The 25,407-nt window shown below is 46.3% G+C and overlaps 1 protein-coding gene across 2 annotated transcripts in view; it reads right to left on the minus strand.

The window, feature by feature from the left end:
* PCSK6 (proprotein convertase subtilisin/kexin type 6) overlaps nt 1–25,407 on the minus strand; it is a 189,321-nt gene that overhangs the window by 105,913 nt on the left and 58,001 nt on the right. For both annotated transcript variants that reach the window (XM_017518901.2, XM_017518895.2), the window contains exons 3-6: nt 23,598–23,708; nt 22,933–23,076; nt 21,277–21,353; nt 18,959–19,047 (exon numbers count right to left, since the gene is read on the minus strand). In XM_017518901.2, the coding sequence (XP_017374390.1) occupies nt 18,959–19,047; nt 21,277–21,353; nt 22,933–23,076; nt 23,598–23,708 (421 nt within the window). The remainder of the gene's footprint in view (nt 1–18,958; nt 19,048–21,276; nt 21,354–22,932; nt 23,077–23,597; nt 23,709–25,407) is intronic.

Here is a 25,407-nt window from a genome sequence, read left to right on the forward strand (position 1 = left end):
GTGCAATCTCAGCTCACTGCAACCTCAGCCTCTCAGGTTCAAGCAAGTCTCCTGCCTCAGCCACCAGAGTGGCTGGGATTATAGGCGCCCACCACCACGCCCAACTAAGTTTTGTATTTTTAGCAGAGATGGGGTTTTGCCATGTTGGCCAGGCTGGTCTCGAACTCTTGACCTCAAGTGATACGGCCGCCTCGGCCTCCCAAAGCGGCCTCCTCCCAGCTCTCTCAGCCAGGAACCTCCAAGAGAAGGGCTACAACCAGTGTGGGAGGATGGCAGTGTGGCGTGGCAAGGGCATGGCCCCCGGCAAGATACCCCTGGGTGAGGTCAGAGACTCCTGGGGTGGAATCTCAGCTCAGGGATTATAGGTGTGAGCCACTGCACCCGCACCCCTGCTTCTAATTTATGTCTCGACTTTCCAAATAGCAGATTTATATAAGGCAAGGTGAACCTATCAGCATGCAGCTGGCCCTAGTCAGCACAAGATGCAGCATTTCCCCTGAAAACTTTCTAGGAAGCTCAATATGAGGAACAATGGGAAGAGCACACCCACACGCCCACATACACTCACACACACACACAGACACACACACACACACACACACACACACACACACAGAGGCAGGCACATCAATACAAGTCAGCCCTCCCACCCGGGTGGTTAACGGCTGGAGGAAGGCAGGGAAAGGGACATGCCGGGCCCACTTTTGTTTATTGAGAAGTAATGTATTTTGCCTTCAGCAAATGAATGGCAATGCAGAAGCAATGAACAGCAGCAAATAAAATTAGACCGTCACTTCCTGAGTGTGACAAATAGGCCTCCCCAACACATTCTGCTCATTAGCCCTGGGTTTATTTTAGTAAATCCACAGAGAGTTTTGTTTTGTTTTGTTTTTTTCAGTAAAACTACAGCACATTCTGTTCTACGAGCAGCCATTCCGGGCCAAGCGAGGCTTCAACAGTAATTTAGAAAAGCTACAATCCTAAAAGGTTTCTGTCAACCCTCATTATCACCTAAGACAATAGGCACGGCTCTCAAATTGCTAACTATGCCCCCACAGGACAGCCCTGTTCTAGCAACTCCAGGGAGCTGTGGTCTGCGGAGTTGTCAAGGCAGATCCGGGTTCACCACGGTAACATTAAGTGTGTGGGGACCCACCGGGGATCACCAAGCCAAGTCTCTTCCTGCTTCTTGTTCTGTTCCTGATGCCCTGATGGAGCCACTCCACCAATTTCCAGAGTGGAAACGCAGCTGTAGCCAGCGGTGCCCCTTATGGGCACGTCCTGCCCACAGCCCTGGATCCAGGCCATGAGGTCTGTCCCAGGTCGGGTCCTGTGTTCACTAAGACTGGCTCCCCCAGTCCGTGGTCCATGCGTCTGGCATCCCATCTCCTTAGCTGTGTCAGGGGCACAGGTGCCCAGCTCTCTCAGCCAGGAACCTCTAAGAGAAGGGCTACAGCCAGTGTAGGAGGATGGCAGTGTGGCGTGGCAAGGGCATGGCCCCTGGCAAGATACCCCTGGACGGGGTCAGAGAGTCCTAGGGTGGAATCTCAGCGCTGCATGACCTTGGGCCATAGTCTCAGCCTCTTTATATCATGTTTTCTATAACATTTATTTGCCGGGGCCGTTGAGAAGATTAATGAAAAGCTAAGTTGAGGCCCTGGCCCAGGTACTTCTGGGCTAACTTCTGTCTTCTCTTCTCGCTCCATGGATTTCCCTTTCTCTTGTATTTTCTGTATCTGATGCTTTGACATCCAGAGCTTGCTGACCCTGGAGAGACTGTTCCTTCAGAGGCTACCCAATGTCTAGGGAGAGTCAACTCCCCACCCGGGGAGGGGGTGTGCTTTTCAAATGCAAGCCAACCAATCCCAAGTCTACACTCCAGACACCTCCATCATGGGGCTCTCACACAGGGCCACTACTCCCCTAATCTAACCACCCAAGGCCAGGCGTCGGGCAGCTAGGGACAGCTCCTATGCCCCTGAGTGCTCAAAGTATTCCAACTGGCCGATTCTGAACTTGCCTTCTCTTCCTCACCCACTCCCTCCCACTGAAAGCACCATAAGGCCTCTGGCCCGAGTTCTCCCCCATCCTGCCTCCTGACGGACCCCGGTGCATCACTGTGTGGTCCTCCATGTGGTGCTGGGACCCATCCTCATGGGAACAAACCACCTTTTCAATGCATGGCAGTGGTCTCCTCATCTGTTGGTCTTGCCAAAACTCAATAATAATGAAAAATATTGTATATTTAGATAGGTCTTTCTTTGATAATTGGGTCCTGTTGATTCTTCAAAGAACAATATAAAACTGGAAAAGCCTTAGCCATTGCCTAGAGATTCGACATCTAGGCTGACTCTTTCATGGTCTCCCCACTAGGGAATGAGGGCTGGAGAACAGAAGTGCGTGGCCCAGGCACTCACAGGGAGCCAGTGGGAGCCGGCAGCTGGGGATGCAGGACAGGATAGCAGGCTTCTGAGACAGACAGAGCTCCTGTACGTCTGCACCGCACATGAGGATAGCAGGAACCCCGGAGGAGGCGCACGTGCACAGAAAGCAAACCCACGACCCGAACAGACCTCTGAAGGAGACAAGGACTGCGAAAAGGAGACATTCACGCTGCCTTGAACAAAGGCCACGCCCGAGCTGTTTCTAAGGCTTAGCGTGCTGTCTCCCTGCCTCTTTGCTTCCTTCTTAGGGACAGCCAGGAAGAAAGCCACTCGGCAGCCAACTCGGGAACCCAGATCCGTGCAGTCCACAGCACTCGGGAACCAGCCTCACCCATCCTCTGCGGGGGTCTGCAGCACCAGGGAGACACAGGACAGAAGGGGCTATGCCAGTTCTTGCCCATCTCCTCCTTCCTGTGGCTTCTGCTTCGCCTGGGGCTGCTCAGATCTAGCAGGCGGGGGCCTTGGATAAGGATGTGTGGTGGGGGAGATGAGGGACAAGGAGGTGGGGAACCCCCGCTCCCCGACAGCACCAGCTCCTAACATTCACCAAATCCCCCATACCCCCTAGTGCATTTTAAATCCTCTTGCAGTTGAAAATGCACTGGGAACCTTTGAAGATTAATCTGCAGCTTAAACTGTTCTCTCAAAATGCTCACAAGCCTAAACTGCTTAATGGAAACGCTAATGAGACTGAATTCTGTGACTCAGAATTAACATAATTAACCAATTTATGGGCATGGATTAATTTAGCTGTTATGTACTTAACATTTTCGTGTTTATGAAAGGAAAAACATGAATCAGTTCTGCAGTCAAAATATGGAGCAAAAAACGCCAACAGGAATCTGGTCGCTGCTGTTTACTTTTCCTTCCCAGAAACCGGGTAAACACAGTGTGGAAAGATGTGCCTATGTCCCGGGGCCTAAGCAGGGGAGCTTTTGGGGGCTGCCAGCAGTCTCCAGCTGCTCTGCTGTCTCGCTTCTGGCCCCAAATGCAGCCTCGGGGATCCTGGCCTGTGGGCTGGTGATGCTACTCAAAAGCAGGGAAATTGTGCCCAAAATGCAGTGTCCCTCATGACACCCCTCCTGCCTTAGAAAGTGTCTGACTCTTGTTAGGCATCAGCATAGGTGAGGAGCACGTGAAAGGGTAGAGGCCTAGTAAAGTGAAAGGGGTGAGGGCTCCACTCACCTGTCCCACGTATCGCAAGCTTCCCTGAGAGAGCAGGTTCCACTCCGGCCAAGCCAGCACACTCCTCTCCCCAGCAAGGCTTTCTCAAAGGATGCCGTGTGGGGCACGAAGCCAGAAGGATCTGGTGCCATGGACGGGCTCATATCCTCAGCCTGCAGTGTGGTGCCACAATCATGGCTTACTGCAACCACAAACATCTAGGCTAAAGAGATCTTCCTGCCTCAGCCTCCTAAGTACCTGGGATTACAGTCATGAGCCACCACACTGGCTAATTTTTTAACTTTTTTGTAGATACAGGGTCTCACTACGTTGTCCAGACTGGTTTCAAACTCCTGGCCTCAAATGATCCTCCAGCCTTGGCCTCCCAAAGTGCAGGGATTTTAAGTGTGAGCCACTGTGCTTGGCCAGGGCCTTTACAATTCTGCAGGCCCCAGCAGGAAGGGCTTGCCATGCAGCTCAGCTTGCACTCACTTTGTAGGTGAACTGATGGCAGTGGAGGCAGCCAAGTCTGAGAGCCCCCCGCCACCAATGCTATCCTGAAGCAGATGCGCTGGGAAGGAAGGAGCGAGAACGAGAGCTATGTGCCAGCCCAACATTAAAAAGACAAAAAGGTGAACAGTGACAGCAAAGAGAGGATGAACGAGAAGAGGGGAGGAAACGCTGCTGCCCTCTCTCACTCCCTCCTGTGCTATTCCAATTGTCATCACTTTTTAGGCCAAGAGGAAGAGGCGAGGCCAAGCTATGCCTGGAAGGAATCAGAGTTCAGTGAAGAAGAACACGGCTGCACACCGTGAAGACTTCTCCTTCTGCTCTGCTTCTGGCCACTGGGCTTCATGGCAGCTGTTCTCATCTGGTCACCACTATGTCCTGGCATCAGAGGGCTACGATCACAGAGGGGGAATCCAGGCTTCAGGGCAACAGGCCTGAGCTCATGCCTCTGCTGTGCCTCTTGGCAGCTGCGTGAACCTGGATGTGGCAAGTCACCTCTCTGTTAGTTTCCCCTGGTGGGACACGGCCAAGATCATGTCCAACATACAGACGCACACTAAGAACTGGATGCGAAGATGGCTGTAAGGGCCTGGCGACAGTTGTCACTATGTGCACCACAGTGAAAAGACTTCAGGAGATTGAGGAGGAAGACAGCACGCAGCCTACCGCTCCACAGGGCCTGGATCCCGAGGAATAAAACTTGAACAAATCTGAACCAGCCCTGGGAAACAAGATGAGCACACACAAGCTGTCCTGAAGCATGGAGGAAGACCATAAGCGGAGGGCATCAGGTAGTTGCGGAGGCGGCGTCCTGGCAGGAGGAATTCTGAGTGGGGAACGATTCCAGAGCTGAGGAAGGTCCCAGGCCGGGTGTGCAAGCACAGGAGAGGCTCCAAGCAGGCCTGGGGGTAAGGAGCTAGGGCAGTGGGTCAGCTGCCTCAGCCTCCAGGCCGAATGGGGACAGCAGCCGGGTCATCTTGAGGCTGGTTCAGTGAGACAGGGTCCCGGGGCCAGGGCACCAGGATGGTACCCTGTGAGCAGGGAGTCCATCGAGCACCCTCCCAGAAGTGCTGCCCAGCAGCAGGTGCCTCTGCTCCACATCACAGAAGGACCCCTGCTGTCAGGCCAGGCAGCCACCCACGGCCACATGGGGATCTGTGAGCACATGCCTGGGTAGATGCAACCAAGAAGCAGCCCATGTTTGAGGAAAACCAATCCCAGGAAAGAAGGGTGCCTAATTAAAAGGCAACATGAGGCCGGGGGCGGTGGCTCACACTTGTAATACCAGCACTTTGTGACGCCAAAGCAGTGGATCGCGAGGTCAGAAGTTTGAGACCAGTCTGGCCAACATGGTGAAACCCCATCTCTACTAAAAATACAAAAATTAGCTGGGTGTGGTGGCACGTGCCTGTAGTCCCAGCTGCTCAGGAGGCTGAGGCAGGAGAATTACTTGAACCTGGGGAGGCAGAGATTGCAGTGAGCCAAGATTGTGCCGCTGTACTCCAGCCTGGGCGACAGAGCAAGATAACATCTCAAAAATAATAAATAAATAAATAGCAACATGAACAAAACCAAAGGGACCCGATGAGACAGGGCTAATAGAACAAATGGAAATAAGTAGGCCAAAGACCACAGCAAGGAACCATGGCACCACCCCCACCTACAGCAGCGCAGCCTGAGTGGGGAACCCAGACCTCCACCCATGCAAGGATGAAACGAGGCACCCCCACCCCACTGCTGGGGCATGTCAGGAAACAGCAAGCAGGATGTAAGGCTTTTATTTCCAGCAACCTCAAAAGGGGCCCGCTTACATGATGTCAGCAGATACCATGCCATGAGCCGGGTCTTCCAACCACACCCAGCAGTAACAAGGTGTCCCTTCCCTCCCCAGGAGTTGTATCAGGATGCCTGGTGGAGAGTCAGGGGCCTCCCTGCTGCTCACAGTAATGAAGGCCCTCCACTGTGGGATCATGGGAGGCACAGAGGGAGCAGGAACCTCCACCCCTACTCAGCACTGATGAGAAGCCTTCCCACTCTCAGGTATCAACGGAGCATGAATGGGGGCCCTGGACACACCTTACACCTGGCAGTAACGAAATGGCAACCCTGGTCCTCTGCGGCAGCAGTGCCAGAGAGCGCCAGCTGAAACCGAAGACTGCAATCAGATATGGTCTCAAAACATAATGCGAGTACAGGTTTCAAAGGAATATCGCCTCATTCCAAGAACAACTAGGAAGATCTCAAATGCATAAAAAAAGAAAAGACAATCACCGATGCCAACACGGAGGAAACAGGGATGCTGGATCCATCTGACAAACATTGTATTTATTTTCTTTCTGTTTTTAGGTTCATCTTTAAAAGTTATTTTTAATTTTTAAGGATACCTTAGTTGTACATTAATAAAGATCTTAAAGAAGCCATAATGAAAATGCTTAGATGAGCAATTACAAATATGCCTAAAACTAATGAAAAAATAGAAAGTCTCAATTAAGAAACTGAAAGTCTCGGCAAAGAAATAGAAGCTATGAAGAGGAACCAAGGAGAATTATTAGAACTGAAAATACAATAATCAAAATAAAAAGCCTAGTGGATGGGCTCAATAACAGAATCCAGAGGAAGGAAGAAAAGTGAACTGGAAATACATATATATATATATATATATATATATATATATACACACACACACACATATATGTGTGTGTGTGTGTGTGTGTGTGTGTGTGTATATATATATATATATATGTATATATTTACCCAATCTGAGCAACTTAAAGAAAAAGTTTTTAAAAAATGAACAGAGCATTAGGAACTTGTGAGATTATAACAAAGATCTAAACTTCGTGTTACTGGAGTGGACAGAAGAAGAGGGAAAGGGGCTGGGCGTGGTGGCTCACGCCTGTAATCCCAGCACTTTGGGAGGCCAAGGTGGGAGGACTGCTTGTACCCAGGAGTTCGAGGTTACAGTGAGTTATGATTGCCCCACTACACTCCAGCCTGAGCAACATAGTGAGACCCTATGACTTATTTAAAAAAAAAAAAAAAGGAAAGGAAAAAGAAGTAGGGGCAGGAAAAGTTCTCAAAGAAATAATGGTTAAATGCTTTCCAAATCTGGCAAGAGATATAAACCTACAGATTCAATGAGGTTTACTTTTGAGTTTTCTAAATTACATTTGATGGTTTAAACAAAAATTCCAACCCTGTCTGATGTGGTCCTAAATGAATGTATGTTTAAGATGTGTGTATACTACAAATATAAATGGGAGAGAATAATGGGATGTAAAGGAAGGTAAGGTTTCTATACCTCACTCACGCTGGTAAAGTGACAACACCCATAAAATTGATTGTGATAAGTTATGTGTGTATAATGTAATACCAAGAGATGCCACTAAAAAAGCTATTCAAGAAGATATACTCAAAAACATAAAGTGAAATTCTGATATACTTAAATAAAGTGAAATTCTAAAAAGTGTTCAAGTAACCCACAGGAAGGCAGAAAAAAAAAGGAACTAAATACAGAGAAAAAAAGAATAGAAAAGTTAAAATGGCAGACTTAAGCCCTAATGTATAAATAATTACATTAAATATTAACTAACTAAATACAGTAATTAAAAGAAATTGGCCAGTGAATCTAAAAACATGGCCCATGTTTGACAGCAGACCAGGGGGATTATAGTTAGCAACAATATACTAAATATTTCCATGTAGAAGACAGGGCCTGAAATGTTACCAACACACAGACATGATAAAGACCCAAGATAATGGAGGCCCCAAATATCCTGACTTGATCATTCTACATTCTATGCATGTAGAAAACATTCACATGTACCTCACAAATATGTAAAATATTATTTATCAATAAAAGGAAAAAAGAGGCAATTTCTACTATATTATATTCTCTAAATTAATAAAATTTTTATGAAAGAAAAATAAATAAATTAAAAACATGGTCCAAATATATGCTGTCTACAAGACACTCAATTCAAATTATAATATAGGCAAGTTGAAAGTAAGAGGATAAAAAAAGATTTATCTTACAACCAATAATCAAAGGAAAGTAGGATTAGTTATATTAATATAAGATAAAGTAGGTTTCAGAGCAAAAAACTTTAACAAAGAGACACCCCTTATCAGCAGCACGGAATACCAAAGACCATGGGGCAGTATTTTAAAAATTCTGAGTGAAAATTATTTTGAACTTAAAATCAAAACCTAGCCAAATTTGTAGGGAGAAAATAATGACATTTTTAGACTTCAAGGACTCAGAAAATTTACTATCAATATAACTATTAATATAGCATTAATTAACCATACATATAGCAAGCACTCAAAAATACCTTTTAGAAGAATCAGTAATTTAATAGATGAGAAAATAGTAAAACAAAAAATTCACATAACAGAAATATGTAAGATAAAAGAAACAATGGTGACCAAAGACATTAGTCAGCCTTTATACTTAAGCTCACATAATTGTTGATGCATAAAACAAAGTTGTTAAAAATAATATGGAGTTAAATTTTTGAATTATCCCAAGTCAGGGAGGTGATGACAGAGAGAAGATGGCAAAGATGGTAAGTTTCTTATTTTGCTCAGGAGAAAGAGTTAAGTATTGATTAATGCTAAACACTGTAGAGAAATATAAATTCCAATAACTGTGTTTAAAGAGTAACAGAAAAACAGATTTAGAATGTGAAAACTTCAAGCCATTAGAATGAAAAAAAAAGAGAAGAAACTACATCTATCCAGCAAAAGGCAGGTAAAGATGGACTGGCAGATGGATGGATAGATGGACAGATGGATGGATAGATAAAAACAAAACACAACAATAGAAATAAATCCAAAGACACCTGAAATCAGCATATGTATGAATATAACAAAGTTCTTGTTTAAAAAGACTCTTCAACTGTGTTACAAATATAAATCCAGATACATGCTGCTTATAAAACCAACATTAGAAATAAAGAATATATGAGAAAAGGGATGATAAAATAATTTAGCAAGTGTGCTAATTTTATTAGTCAATGTACAGGGGTTACATAAGCCAAAGTACAATTAAAGGCAAAAAGGATGAGACAAAGAGAGAATTTTATATTGATAAAGATTCATTATACGTCGTAATATACCTTGTAACATAACTATCAAATGTGTACAGCAAAAACTGAAAGAAACTGACACATCCATAATCAGCATGGAGACCAGCATCCTTTCTCAGAAATAGGTCAGGTAGACAAAAAGAAAGACTCCAGAACTTCTGAATAAACTTGATAGAACACACAGGTGACAGAGGCAGATGCTTACAGGTATCAGCCAGGCAGGGTAAATGGCAGAAGTGGCCAGGTCTATGAAGGCCAGTTGGGGACAGGTAGACTGCCCTTTGAGTTAGGAGCAATCACAGCCAACTGTTGCCGTTAAGGAATGAGGGCCTAGCATAGCCAGAAATTCTAAGCTTTTATAGAAAGCCCCAAATCCATATTTTTACATAAAATACTGTGATTTGTAAATGTTTGCTCAAGTTTTCAAAAATATACTTGTGTGAGTCAAACAAAACATGTCTGCAGGCCAAAGGCAGCTTATGAGCTACCAGTTGGAATCTCTAATCTGATATAGATTTTTTACTCAATGATCATATAATAAAAACACTCTTCAAACACTGATATGGTTTGGCTATGTTCCCACCCAAATCTCAACTAGAATTGAATCTCCCAGAATTCCCACATGTTGTGGGAGGGACCCCGTTGGAGGTAATTGAATCATGGGGGCTGGTCTTTCCCACGCTATTCTCATGATAGTGAGTCTTATGGGATCTGATGGGTTTTTCAGGGGTTTCCACTTTTGCTTCCTCCTCATTTTCTCTTGCTGCCACCATGTAAGAAGTGCCTTTTGCCTCCCACCACGATTCTGTGGCCTCCCCAGCCATGTGGAACTGTAAGTCCAATTAAATCTCTTTTAATTCCCAGTGTTGGGTATGTCTTTATCAGCAGCATGAAAACGGACTAATACAGTAAATTGGTACCTGTAGATTGGGGTGTTGCTGAAACGATACCCGAAAATGTGGAAGCGACTTTGGAACTGGGTAACAGGCAGAGGTTGGAACAGTTTGGAGGGCTCAGAAGAAGATAAGAAAATGTGGGAAAGTTTGGAACCTCCTGGAGATTTGTTGAATGGCTTTGACAAAAATGCTGAGAGTGGTATGAACAATAAGGTCCAAGCTCAGGTGGTCTCAGATGGAGATGGGGAACTTGTTGGGGGTCTCAGATGGAGATGGGGAACTTGTCGGGAACTGGAGCAAAAGTGACTCGTTATGTTTTAGCAAAGAGACTGGCAGCCTTTTGCCCCTGCCCTAGAGATCTGTGGAAGTCTGAACTTGAGAAAGATGATTTAGAGTATCTGGCAGAAGAAATTTCTAAGCAGCAAAGCATTTAAAAGGTGACTTGGGTGCTGTTAAAAGCATTCCATTTTAAAAGGGAAGCAGAGCATAAAAGTTCAGAAAATTGTAGCCTGACAATGCAGTAGTAAAGAAAACCTACTTTTCTGAGGAGAAATTCAAGCCCACTGCAGAAATTTGCATAAGTAACAAGGAGCCTAACGTTAATCCCCAAGACCGTGGGGAAAATGTCTCCAGGCCACATCAGAGACCTTCAGAGCAGCCCCTCCCATCACAGGCCTGGAGGCCCAGGAGGAAAAAGTGGTTTCATGGGCCAGGCCCAGGGTCCCCGTACTGTGAGCAGCCAAAGGACTTGGTGTGCTGTGTCCCAGCCACTCCATTTGTAGCTGAAAGGAGCCAATGTACAGCTCAGGCTGTGGCTTTAGAGGGTGAAAGCTCCAAGCTTTGGCAACTTACACATGTGTGTTGAGCCTGTGGGTGCAAAGAAGTTAAGAATTGAGGTTTGGGAACCTCTACCTAGATTTCAGACGTATGAAAACACCTGGATGCCCAGGCAAAAGTTTGCTGCAGGGGCAGGGCCCTCATGGATAACCTCTGTTAGGGCAGTGCAGAAGGGAATTGTGGGGTCAGAGCCCCCACACAGAGGCCCTAAGGGGGCACTGCCTAGTGGAGCTGTGAGAAGAGGGTTACCGTCCTCCAGACCCCAGAATGGTGAATCCACTGGCAGCTTGTACTGTGTGCCTGGAAAAGACTATATTATGTTATATCCCATCCTATTCTTGTGATAGTGAATAAGTCTTATGAGAGCTGATGTATTTATCAGGGGTTTCTGCTTTTGCTTCTTCCTCATTTTTCTCTTGCTACTGCCATGTAAGAAGTGCCTTTCACCTCCTGCCATGATTCTGAGGCCTCCCCAGCCATGTGGAACTGTAAGTCCAATTAAGCCTCTTTTTCTTCCCAGTCTTAGGTATGTCTTTATCAGCAGCAAGAAAATGGACTAATACAAACACCCAATGGCATATTTACAAAAACTGAACATGTATTAGGATACAAAGATATTCTCCATAAGTTCTAAAAGGCAGAAATTATGTAGAATACTTTCTGATCCCAATGTAATAAAGTTAAAATTAACAAAAGGAGCATCAGAAAATCTATACAGTTGAAAAATGTTATAAATCTTTTCTAAATAACTCTGGGGTTAAAGAGAAAAATCTAAGCTGAAACATAAAATTATCCAGAAATAAACAGCAATAAAAGTACCATATAATTAAACTAGTACTAGGTGATGAAAGGAGAATGTATGAAATATTTATTTATTAGAACACATAAAATCCTGAAAATAAATAACTAAACAGACATTAAATTCAAGGAGTTAGAAAACAACATCCACAAATTTAAAAGCTGAAGGAATTAATAAATAAGGAAAAGTAAAAATTTATGATATAGAAAATAAACTCAATTTTTAAAAAGCCTAGTTCTCTGCAAAAGCCTCTTTTTAATTTTAATTTATACTTTTTTTATAATTTTAACTTTTATTTTAGATTCAAGGGGTATATGTGTAGGTTTATTACATGAATATATCATATGACACGGGGGTAGAAAAACCTATCTTTTAAAAAATAACAATTTTTCATTAATCAAGGGAAAAAAGAAGTGATGTCACAAGTAAGATTAGAAACAATTAAAACTATGAATATGGGGAATATATTTTTAAATTATGAGAATATGACATTAAATTTATGTCATATATTTGAAAATCTTGAAAAATTGATGATTTTCTAGGAAAATTTAAATACTCAAATTTCCTCAAAAAGAAACAGGAAACCTGAATAGGTCTAGTCCTTTTGAAAGTCACCATATCCAATCAGACTAGTTAATCAGCTCTACCAACACTTTAGAAATCAGGCACTGTCCACAATGTATGAACTGTTTCAGAACATAGTAAAAGAAAGTTTCCTAACTCATTCTATGAGACTGGCATAACTTTGATACACAAACTAGAGAAAAACATCACAAAGCACAGCAACCGTAATTCTATCTATTTTATAAATAAAGATGTAAAACCATACATAAGATACCAACATTTGAATGCAGCAATATATTAAAAGGACAATACTCATGATCAAATGGAACTCACATCAAGAATGAAAAAAAGTTTCCAATTTGGGCATTTTTTTTTTTTTTCTTTTTGAGACAAAGTCTCACTCTGTCCCCAGGGTGGAGTGCAGTGGTGCCATCTCGGCTCACTGCAGCCTCCGTCACCACTGTTGTTGACCAGGTTGGTCTCAAGTTTCTGGGCTCAAGAGGTCTTCCTGCCTCGACCCCCTAAGTGCTGGGATTACAAGTGTGAACCACTATGCCCAGCCCATAAAAACTTTAAACAGATTTTTATGGAAAAATTATGTATGAAAAGGGGGCACAAATCATCAATGTACAGTTTGACAACCTAATATAAAATTAAAATATCTCTAAAATGAAAGGTATCAGGGACTTCTAGTGAACACACAGGGGTACCTCACTCCCCTCTCTGGAAACAATGAAGATGGCATGTGCCTCTGTGGATTCCTGAGGTGTAAAATTTCTCCCCAAGGCAGATGCTGATGCACCCGAAGGCAGGATGTCTAGGGGAACTGGGGGCTGAAGGGCTTTCTTTTATTTTACTTTCTAAGCATTAGTTGTTTTAAGGAGCTACATTTTTAGAATGACTGTCACACAGCCATAGATAACTAATACACAATCTAACTGATAAAGAACTCTAAACCACAAGTTTTAAGTTCATTAGTGGCGGAGTTGCTCATATCAGACTAACTCTTCTAAAGATAACAACTATAAACTCTGGACAAAATATTTATTTAGAAAAAAATTAACTTCTTAAGAGCATTGAGGAACAACCAGAAAAAAGGCAGAGGTAGGCAGGGGATTCAATTCTTGACAAAAAAACATACTGGGTACGATCCAAGTTGACATGACTTTTTCTCTGAGGGAACTGTCCATTTCTTTTGGTGCAGAGAGGAAAGAACTCAAATACTAAAGCACAGTAAAGTGTCATCTTATGCCCCAGAGGAGTTAGGGGATAGAGTCTGGGACTGTCAGAGCAGCTGGAAATTGAGAGGAGAAATCTCAGGAAGGCGAGAACTACAGAAGAGAACACACGAACTTCTCACAACCACTTGGCTGAACCTGGAGCTCTACATGGGCAACCCTCTAAGAAGTGCAGTAGGAAAGGTTGAATGAGCTGAGCAGGTATTTCAGCTGCTGCCCACTCCAGGGCAGTGCATTTGGAGTTTGAGTCTTGCTAAGTTAGAGGACTTAGTTTAAACATTTCAGGCTTTCCACTGAAATAGAAGAGTCATAGTCTAGGAGTAATAAAGACTATATTCTGGGGCTAACGGATTTTCTATAAGGCTACGGGCAAATCAGAAAGACATCAACCACTAAAAAAAAAATAATCATATCTCCACAAGCTCACATTTAACCGAATGCTAGAAGGAAACTTAATGGTACTCAAAGACAACGGAATCCAGAGTCTCTACAATGTAACAATATCTACTAACCAAAAAAAATGACTAGACATATGTAAAGGAAGAGAAATAGATGACCCACTGTAAAGAGAAAAACCAGTCACTATAAACATAATCCTAAAATGACCTAGATACTGGAATTAAGTGCAAAAGACTTTAAAGTATTTCTTACAAACATATTAAAGAGTCTAAAATAAAAGATAGATATAACGGATGAAAAGATGGGAACTCAGGAGGGATTTGAAAACAGTCAAAAAGAGTCAAGTGGAAATCATAACACAGAAAAGTAAATATCTGAATTTTTTTTTTTTGAGATGGAGTCTTGCTCTGTCACCCAGGCTGGAATGCAGTGGCCTGATCTCCACTCACTGCAACCTCTGCCTCCCAGGTTCAAGCCAATTCTCCAGCCTCAGCCTGCCAAAGTGCTGGGATTACAGGTGTGAGCCACCGCACCTGGGCCTGACATTTTTTTTAAAAGACCAGACCGAACACAACAAAAGAAAGGATTAGTTAACTTGAAGTTCAATAAAAATCATCCCATTTGAAGAAGAGAAAAAAGGAAAAAAAAAAAAGAACAGTGCCTCATTAAGCTGTGAGGTGTGTCAAGCAATCTCACAGCTATAACTGTGCCCACAGAGAGCAGAAAGAAAATGGGACTAAAAATAACTGGAAGAAATACTGACAACATTTTTTCCAAATTTTCTTTAAAAAGAATAACCCACTAAGAAGCACAGAAAATTCAAGCTGGAATTAATGTGAAGAAAACTACACAAAAGAACAATATTGTCACAGGCAACGCACAGATATTAAAAAAGAAAAACAAAAATAACATTATAAAAACAGCTATAGGGACAAGCCATGGTGGTTCATGCCTGTAATCCCAGCACTTTGGGAGGCTGAGATGGGAGGATCAGTTGAGGCCAGGAGTTTGAGACCAGCCTGGGCAACAAAGCAATATCTCATTCTACAAGGAAAAAAATTTTTTTAATTAACTGGACAAGGTGGTATTCACCTGTAGTCCCAGCTACTTGGGAGGCTCAGGTGGGAGGATCACTTGAGGCCAGGAGTTTAAGGCTGCTGTGAGCTATGATTGCACCACTGCACTCCAACCTGGGTGACAGAGCAAGACCCCATCTCTTAATAAAAAAAAAATAAAAAGAGCCATAGGAACAAATCACATTACTTAAAAGGGAACAACAATAAGGATGACAATTAGCAATTGACTCATCATCCAAAACAATGGATACCAGAAGACAATGGAATAACGCCTTTAGAGTGTTGAAAGACCAAAAAAAAAAAAAACAAGTTAGAAGGCTATGTTCGGCAAAATTTCTTTTAAGAAAAATGAAGAGAAGCCACTTTCAGATAAAATTTGAGAGAATTTTTCACCAGCATACCCGAACCTCAAAAAATGCCAAGAGATTCTTCAGGCTGAAGATAAATGGAAAGATGGAAATCTGAGCTAGAAAAAGTAAAGAAGACTAGCAGAATGGTACACATGTAGGTAAGTATATTTCTTTCCAGAAGTAGGTTGAAGTCAACCACGTGCTTAAGACAAGAATAAGTGCAATGCACTGTGGGTAACACGTGAAATAAAATATATAAAAAAACAGCACAAATGATGGCAGTGATGGTGGATGGAAACAATCTATCTTAGATTTATGCATTATACAGAAAGTATAATTTATTAGATTTATTAATTCCAGATAGATTGGGATAAGTTAGGATATACATTATAACAGGGAGATTTTTAGTTAATGCATTGAATATCGTTGAGCACGTGCTGCATGTATAATTGTGGGAATGCCACTGACAGAGAGAAGAAAGAGACGACAGTCACAGTTCTGGGCCTCTAGGAGCTCAGCATGTCTTTGGAGAGAACCGACAAGGAAGATGGCCCAGGACCACCTGTGGAAGTCAAAGGGGCAGACAGGAGCCCCAAGAGTGGCAGGACAAGCACTCTGTGAGGGCAGAGCATGAGGGTATGGCTTGAGCTTGACTGCCCGTGGGAGTGCTGAGGAGACAGTGAGGTCTGCAGCGTGGAGCTGGGGCGAGCAGAACCACATAAAGACTGAGGACATGAGGTGGAGCTCACTCCTCTCCGGAATGAAGGGGTGGGGTGGAGGCTGGCCTTGACCCAAGGATCTGGTGACAGCCACTGGCTCCAAAGCTGCTGCACATGGCTTTAGCCTCTCCACACAGGCAGCTACCCCCTTCCTCCTGGTTCTCCCTCCTAGCCCACCTCTGGATAGGGTGCTCTAACACAGCCTCCCTCTGAGTGTGCTGGCACACAACAGGGAATGTCTTGGGATGTCCCTGGAGCTGACCATAAAGCTCTTCCTTTTCATATGTTTACTTTGAATTGTCACTCAAGAGACAATAATGCATATCTTAACTTATCCCAGTCTACCTGGAATTAATAATATACTACTTCCTGTATAATGCATAAATCTAAGATAGAGTGCTTCCGTTCACCATGACTATTATCATTTCTGCCGAGTTTTTTTGTTCGTTTGTTTTTCTTGAGCCAGTTTTGCTCTGTCGCCAGGCTGGAGTGCAGTGACGTGATCTTGGCTCACTGAAACCTGCGTCTTCTGGGTTCAAGTGATTCCTCTGCCTCAGCCTCCTGTGTAACTGAGACTACAGGCGTGCACCACCACACCCAGCTAAATTTTTGGATTTTAGTAGAGACAGAGTTTCACCATGTTGGCCAGGATGGTCTCGATCTCCTGACCTTGTGATCTGCCTGTCTCAGCCTCCCAAAGTGCTCGGATTACAGGTGTGAGCCACTGCGCCTGGCCTGTTGTTTCTGTATACGTATTGCTTCATATGTTATAAACCTGCAGTGCATTGCTATTATTCTTGTTTTAAACACATGCCAAATTATTTCCCTACATTTCCCAAATGTGGAGGGAGCACCTTCACTTGCAGGACTTGGGAAATGGAGGGATAGAGCTACCTGATGATAATGCTGTATTTACTGTGCACCTGATCTGGGAGGATCTTCATGCATGTTACTTTCACTGCCCCCTCCCCACAATCCATTATGTAGGTGTTACCTACCTGTGTGATCCCAGGGAGTCCTCTAAACCAGCGCTTCTCAAATTGTCACTTGTAGACAAATCCCCTGCCATCTTGTTATAATGCAGACCCTGACTCAGTAGGTCTGGGTGGGGATTCTGCATTTCTAGTGGCTCCCAGAGGATGCCATGCTCAAAGTCTAGGGACTTGGAAGAGCAAGGCTCAAGCAACCCCAGAGGTGGGGTCCACTCCACACTCAAAGCAACACAAATGGTTTTTATTCTCCCACTGAGAGTCTTAACAAGAGGGAAGGAGGAGCTTAGCTATCGCCTGCAGATTTAGCCCGAGCCAATGGTTTCACACATGGTATCTGACTTCATCCTCTTAAGAATCTTGGGGAGGCAGCTGCCTTGTGGCCATTTCACCCCACAGGTAAAGAAACCTTGGCTCAGAGAGGTTATGTAAGTTGTCCAAGGACACACAGCCAGTGAGTGGTGGGGATGGAATTGGCATCCAGGTCAGCCCAACTCTACAGCTCCTGGAGAGACATCTCAGGGCTCTGCACCCATCATCAAAGGCTCCAGGAAAAGCTTACACACCTCAGTGTACGAGAACTATCCACAGGAGTGAGGCCGGTTGACAGAGTCTCCTGACTTGTTCTGCAGAACACACCCTTGAGGTTAATCCTGCTATCAAATGAAAATGCCAGCCACTCTCAAGATTTCCAAAAGGCAGGCAGAGAGTCCTAATTAAGGAAATGCTAGGGACCTTCTTTTCGAAACATAAGAAATTCCCCAAAGGACTGGTGATCCGGGGAACCCTGGCCCAGCCTCCCTGCCTGATACTGCTCATAAGTGGAGACAAAGGGGCTGCAGCTACCCTTACCAAGGCTCAGTGGCAGGAACGGCAGCGCCCCGGGAAGGTGGCTTCCCACTGCGGCCACCTGAGTGAGCAGGAGCACCTTTGAAGCGAGAGGCAGACAGGCCCGGGTGAGGCCTCGGTCCTTGGAGGCTCTCTGCCACTCTTCTCCGCTGCCCCCACTTGCTCAGTTCCTGGGTCAGTGATGTGCACCTTGAGGGGCCTTTGGAACACTTGGTGACTGAGCTGTCACACAGCCGGGCTCCCGTGGGGAACAGAAAGTCATTCGACACTTTACTCCAGAGCCCCATCCTAGCAAGGGCAGCTTGACTGATCAGTGTGAGAAGCTAAATGGCAAGGCTAGACGCAAGCAGGGGCAGGGGCAGGTGCTGCTCCATAAAGGGACCTAAAAAAGCTGACTCCCTGGTGAATGAGATGGGGACAGCTGGACCCCGCGAGCACTTCACAGAACAGAATGGGCATGAGCTGCGTTAGGGCACAGGTGGACAGAGCCAGTGGAGAGGCAGGGGGAGGTGGGGACGGGAATGGTTCAAGCCCAGGCATAAATTGGGGAGAGCAGAGGTGTCAAAGGGACACTATGACAAACGTCCTCTGGCGAGGGCCACGACAGGGGCAGGAGAAGTAGGCCAGCATGCTTGAGTGTGAATCAGAGCCCAGGAAAGGCTCTGCTCCCAGATAAAGACTGTGAGTCTGTCTGGGAGGTGACAGGGAACCACCGGAGGACTGTGGATAGGGGAGTCAACGTGGCCTTCTGGGAGTCAGCGGCCAGGCCGGCAGGACCGGAGGAGACAGAGTACCTTTCTGATGGGAACTGCAATGACTTTTTGGCAAAACAGTGGGCAGTTCCTCTGTTTTGAGGCCCCAGTCCCTGTGGGCCAGCTGCCTGGGCCAGGACACAGATGGCACTGCTGCTTCTGGCCCCGGGGTCTGACACGGCCAAGGCCAATGGACAGAAAGCTGCTGAGACCAGCAGACATGGCGCTCTCCAGCTGCCCCTGCCCAGGGCCCTCGGCTCGCAGGCTGCCGCCCGGCCTTACCTCCTATTTTGGCATTGTACGCGATGCCCACGATGCAGTAAGAGTTGTTTGCCGAAGCGGCAACTTCTCCCGCACAACGAGTACCGTGTCTGAAATGAAGGAAAAACAAAGTGAGGACGCAGCACAGCCGGTTTCAGCGAATTCAGTGCATGGCTCGGTTATAATGCAACAAGAGAGCCCGTGGTCCCAAAGCCCAGAGGTGTCAAAAAGCCCATGTCCTGCACCCCTCTCATCACCAACCCCACTCTGGGAGAAGGCACCCAGTCAGGCTGGCATGGCCCTTCCTGGCATCCTGAATGTGGCAAGCACTCACTCACGGTCATCTCTTCCTGGACGCCTCCCCTGACCCCCCATGTTGGAGTAAGGTGCCTGCCCCCAGTGCCTCAGCCCCCCGAGTAGCTGGGATTACACGTGCCCACCACCGCGCCCAGCTAATCTTATACTTTTAGTACAGACAGGGGTTTGAGGTCAGGCTGGTCAAACTCCTGACCTCAGGTGTACCGCCTGCCTGGGCCTCCCAAAGTGCTGGGATTATAGGTGTGAGCCACCACGCCCTGCAAGTTTTTGCTTGTTTTTGAGATAGGGTTTCATTCTGCTGGCCAGGCTGCTGGTCCTCGGCCTTCCTCCTCCAAGCACATGTAGTTGGCACAAGGCCACTGCTGTGTGGGGTGGGTGCCATGCCATCCCGGCCCCGTGTCTCCTGTGGCTGGCAGCATGGACACCCGCTGCCTGGCAGGATGAAAGAAGAAACAGGCTGGTGCGGACGCTTCCTGCCTCATCCCTTGTGCGCCTACAAAACCATGCTCACCCCAAGGCAGCCCTTTCTGTGCTCCTAAGGCCATTTGAGCAGGAGCCCAAGAAGAACACTCTAAATTCAACACTTAGCAGCTGGGGACTATGAAGAAGTGGCCAGAAACACAAATTACTTTCCTCAGTAATGACCCTATTCTCTCAGGTGCCACATCGTGTCAATTCCTCCCAGGGGGCCAAAATAGGAGTAACTTGAAATAGCGGATCTTTAAGAAGCATCCACAGAGGATGGGAATCATTGATTCAAATTTAAAGCTGCCTTTAAAAATCACCCCAGGCAGGAGCCCTCTGGAAGAGTCATCTGTCCTTCCCTGGAAGCCAGGTGGCCTCAAGGCCAGGGCTGTTCCCAGGGTCACGCAGCTCGATGGATGGCTCAGGGTGGGATTGAATCCCGCCCTTCAAGGGTCACCGCGTGGTATGTGGATCATTCCTCCTTTGCCCCAGGCGTCCTCACTGCCAGCAGGAAGGGCACCTTGGGACACGCACGAGACTGCACCGCTCTCTCGGGAGCCTGGCAGCCTGATGTGTGGAACTCCTGTGGCCGAGGCTCCCTGCACAGCACCACCTGTGCATCAGTGTGAATCTCAGAATCAAAGCAACCACAAACCAAAAGACTGTCATCGGGGGATGCCCCTCAGCAAGCATCTTGTTGACGGTGGGGAGGAAGAAAGAGCTTTTATTATTTATTCCTCCAAAAATATTTGGAGGAATGATAAGAGCTCAGGGCATGGGGCGTGCTGATGGAGAAAGGAAAGGCAGAGACAGCAAGTGAACTCCCAGGACCGACCCCAGGGCTGCCATTTACACTGCAAAGTCACCTGGGCCCTCCAGACCCCACTGCTTCCACTGGCAAAATGACGGTGACACAAAAACACCTGCCACCATTTCTGGAGAATCTGTGGGGTGCATTCCTCATGCATCATCTCAGTGACCCCTCCCATAACCCTGTGATGCAGGGGACGTCATGACCCTGGACAAGCCTCTGAGACACTAAGACATGGAGTTTCAACCAGCTCACCCAGCACACACGCAGCCAGTAAGTGGGAGGGCTGGGGTCTGAACCCAGGTCCATCCAGCATCACTCATGCCCCTTCCACCTCATTCCTAAGGTCACAGAGTCACAAAAGCTCAGGCACGTGGCCTCTGTGCTCGAATAGACCAAACTCCTGTCTTCACACAGCAGGTCATTCACGGAGACCGCTAGACTTAAGGGTTCCTCTTTTAAAATAGTCCAAGGATGTCGGAAACAGGAACAATGTCTGTCAAACACCCATTTCTAGCGGCCCGGCAGCAGTGATGCCCCAGAGGAACAGGCTAACGCCATAGAAGCTGCCCACGCCTGAAGGGCGGTGCCTGGTACGGCCGTGACTCCTGGACAAGCCTGCCGTAGCACCCAGGCAGGGAGGATGTGCCGTGGCCGTCGCCTCTCCAGCTCCCTCGCATACACATCCAAAGTGACTCTGCAGGAAGGGGAAGGGAAGCCGGGGAGAGGAGGCAAGGTGACGTACTTATTCTCATTGCTGGCATCGTACCGTGGCGATGGGTCATAATCATTACCGTTGACATCGTAGCTGGCGTAGGAATCCTAAGAAATGGAATCTTGGTGAGTGAGGAGAAATGGCGAGGCATGTGACAGCTCTGTTTTATTTTTATTTATTTATTTATTTTTGAGACAAAGTCTCACACTGTGGCCTGGGCTGGAGTATGATGGTGGGATCCCAGCCTGCTGCAACCTCTGCCTCCCGGGCTCAGGCAATTCTCCTTCCTCGGCCTCCTGAGTAGCTGGGATTACAGGGGCACACCACCACACCCGGCTACTTTTTTTGTATTTTTAGTAGAGACAGGGTTTCACTATGTTGGCCAGGCTGGTCTCGAACTTCTGACCTCGTGATCTGCCCGCCTGGGCCTCCCAAAGTGCTGGGATTACAGGCGGGCATGAGCCACCTCACCTGGCCAGCTCTGTTTTAAATGGATTTTACATTCCATAGGCAAACAGAGAACCACATGCAGGGTTCCTCTCTTACTAGAGCTAGCATCTTGTACGTTTCTATCGTGGTCAAATATACATGACAGAAAATACACCATCTTAACCATTCTTGAGTGTGCAGCGGTGGCATTACGTGCATTCACAGCGCTGGGCGACCATCGCCACCACCCACCTCCAGAACTCTTTCAAGCTGTGAAACTCCACACCCACTCAACACTAACTCCCCATTCCTCTCTCCCAGGGCCTGGCAAGCCCCATTCCACTTTTTTGTCTACGATTTTGGCTACTCTAAGTCACTCGTGTAAATGGAATCATGCAGTCTTTGTCCTCTTGTGGCTGGCTTATTTCACTTCACCTAATGTCCAAGGTTTATCCATGTTGCCACGTGTGTCGGGATTTCCTTAATTTTATATTTTCAATGGGTAACCCTGCTTTTGTTAATATGACTGTAATAATGGTATTCATATAACTTTGTATCCTCCTTTTAAAATGTATGATAAAAGCTTTCCAGTGTTGTTAACATAGTCTGCAAAATTCATTTCTAAGGGCTGCATAATGATCTGTCAGATGGATACAATATGGTTGACTTAATCACTGGAAGGCGTCCAGGTCCCTTAGAGTATTTCATGCATCTATTGTATTCACTACATGCCAAGCTTGCTTCCTTACATTTATGAACTAATTGAGTCCTTACGATAACTCTATGAACGAGTAGTCCTCTTATGCACCCATTTTACAGATGGTGACACTGAGGCACAGGGAAGTTAAATAACTTACTCAAGATCTCAGATGTAATCATTTGCAGACCCAGCATAGGAACTCAGGCACACTGGGACTAGAGCCCATGCTTTCGCCCTGTCACTGTTCGTGTTGCTAGTATCTGCATGCTGACGATCTCCCTGCATGCATTTCTTCGTTCTTTAGGCTCCATTCCTAAAGGTATATGTGACTCTACAAGCATGTGGATGAATCCCTCTGCAAAACCCTTGTCCCTGGCACCAGGACGGTAGCAGGTATTAGAATATTTATTTTCCTAATTCCCTCCAGCGTAGTTTTCTTTACTGCCCACCTTAATAGGGTCGGGGGAGAATGGGACCTTACTGTTTTTAAACTTGCATTTATTTAATGACTAGCACAGTTGAATATATTTGCATGTCAGTTCCGAGGATTGACTTACATAATTTGGGGCCAGGTCAGGGTGATTCCTCTCGATGCCATCATCGAGGATGGTGACCACCACGTTCTTTCCTGTGTAGCCCCTCTTCCACGCTGCCTGGACGTTCATTTCCGACCGGCAGCGACTGTTCTTGTCGCCACAATGCTGTAAGCACAGAAGACACCAAGTCCCCCTGACATGGACCTTCCAGGTGCAGAATGGCCACACGGTGCACCCCTGAGGGGAGGCACTTAGGTTCGCAAGTAAATAAGGAAGGAACGCCTATCCCTGCCTTGGATAGCAGAGATCCTCTTTTCCACTCAGCTCCAGAATCATGCGGAGGGCTCCCTTGCTTTTTCTGCACCTGCGATCTGTCATTTTCCCAGGGCATCGACTCCCAGCCGGGGCTCTGTCCAGGGGCTGCGCTTTGCCGTTTAGTCACACAGCCTGCATCAAATCGCTTCCCTTCTCAAAAAGCCCCCACCCCCAGATGTGCACATCATTTCAGAAAAAATCCACAAGAAACCTGATGTTGCACCGCCTTGAAGTCGGGACTTTACACCCTCAAGGTCAAGTATGTCTGTCTGGAGTTGTTCGAATTTAGTTTCCCTGGGGAGAAATTAACCCATTTCAGAGACCTGGCAGTGCGAGTGTCCTGGGGCGGAGAGAGGTCCTGTCCTACTCACCAGGTACCACATGTTGGACCAAATGGGGTCGTTGAAATAAAAGGCCTGCGGGTCACTTCGCACCTGTCTCTTCACCCTTCGTTTCACTTCTTGTTGCTGGAGCCATTTCACCTACCAGAAGAAACGCAACCACTGTTTATATTAAAACGATTTCCTGATTTTATGTAGCCCCTTTGCAGGTGCTACCAGCTTCCTTGTGCATGAATATCTGTGTCATAGTAGATATTTTAGATGGTAAGTTCCTGGGGACATTTTCACTTCAAAGTGACTACATTTGAAAGATGAGAACTTGTTTGCGTATACAGAGGAAGAAATAACACCACTCTGATAGATTTTGAAGTCACTGTACAGAAAGAAAGTGCTCACGCCTTTAATCCCGGCACCTTGGGAGGCCAAGGCAGGAAGATTGCTTGAGTCCAGGAGTTCGAGACCAGCCTGAGCAACATGGCAAAACCCCATCTCTAGAAAAAAAAATACAAAAACTAGCCGGGCATGGTAGTGCAGGCTTATAGTCCCAGCTACTCAGGAGGCTGAGGTGGAAGGATTGCTTGAGCCTGGGAAGTCAAGGCTGCAGTGAGTCATGATTGTGCCACTGTACTCCAGCCTGGGCAATACAGTAAGACCCTGTCAAAAAAAAAAAAAAAAAAAAAGAGAGAGAGAGAGAGACAGAAAAGAAGAGAGTTGGGGAGAGAGGGAAAGAAGGAAGCCAGCCTTGTGAAGCTGCCAATAAATTCTCAGGTGACCTTTGTCCTGAAGAAGACGGAAACACATACGTGGGAAAGCAATGAGTAAAGAAAGTGTTTGGTTAAATTGGTATTGGAATTTGCTTTACAGTAAGGACACAGGTAAATATGACAAGACATATATGGGAATATTTGGTAGCCACTAGCAACATGGTACCAAAACATGCATAGAGAAAAAAATCTAGAAAGGAATACAGCAAATAATAGTAACATCAATTCCTGGGTGGTGATGTCACTGCAAATTTAAAATTTTAAAATTACTTTCAGGATTTCATCAATGCCTTTCAGTCAGCATGATCTGCTCTCATGATCAAGGAAAAGAGTTCACAAGGCTGTATCACTGATATTTAAGGGCGAGGATCCAGGCACCGGGCCGTCTGCACTAAAGCCCAGCCTCGTGCTCACCAGCTATGTGACTTAGAGCCAAAAGTGGACATCGTGGCCTCGGGGTGGTGTCCACCCATACAGTGGGGACAGTCATGGGTCACCACAGGGTTAATACACGAACAAGAACACATATCAAGCCCTCAGACCAGTGCCTGGAGCACATCTGCTCTTATCATCCTGTGTACACATTCTTTTCAAGCTGGAAATGCTTTTTCATTTTAAAAGGATCTTGGGGTAGAGACTGCATAGGGCCCTGAGTGGGAATGTTTTCTTTGGTCTTGCCATGGCAGCTCCACCAGTCTGAGTAATGCTCAAAGCTGGGGTTCAGCCTGGCTCTGGGGCCTGAGACAGGCAGGATAAGGATGGGCACCGGGGCTCTGCTCTGGAGGAGTCTGCACTACAGTCAGGGGATCCCACCAAGCAGAGTATGATGTGAGCTCCAAACAGGGCAGGCTTCCTGGAGGAGGCAGCTAGGGGAAGGGGAGGATAGAAGATGAGGCGGAGGGGCCCAAGGTGACCCAAGGCTGGTGACCCAGGGTCGTGCTGGAGGTCAGAACAGAGCTGCCTGGACCGGGCGTGGTGGCTCATGCCTGTAATCCCAGCACTTTGGGAGGCCGAGGCAGGTGGATCACGAGGTCAAGAGATCGAGACCATCCTGGTCAACATGGTGAAACCCCGTC

Source organism: Cebus imitator, unplaced genomic scaffold (genome assembly GCF_001604975.1).
Source record: "Cebus imitator isolate Cc_AM_T3 unplaced genomic scaffold, Cebus_imitator-1.0 Scaffold19, whole genome shotgun sequence".
Taxonomy (NCBI): Eukaryota; Metazoa; Chordata; class Mammalia; order Primates; family Cebidae; genus Cebus; species Cebus imitator.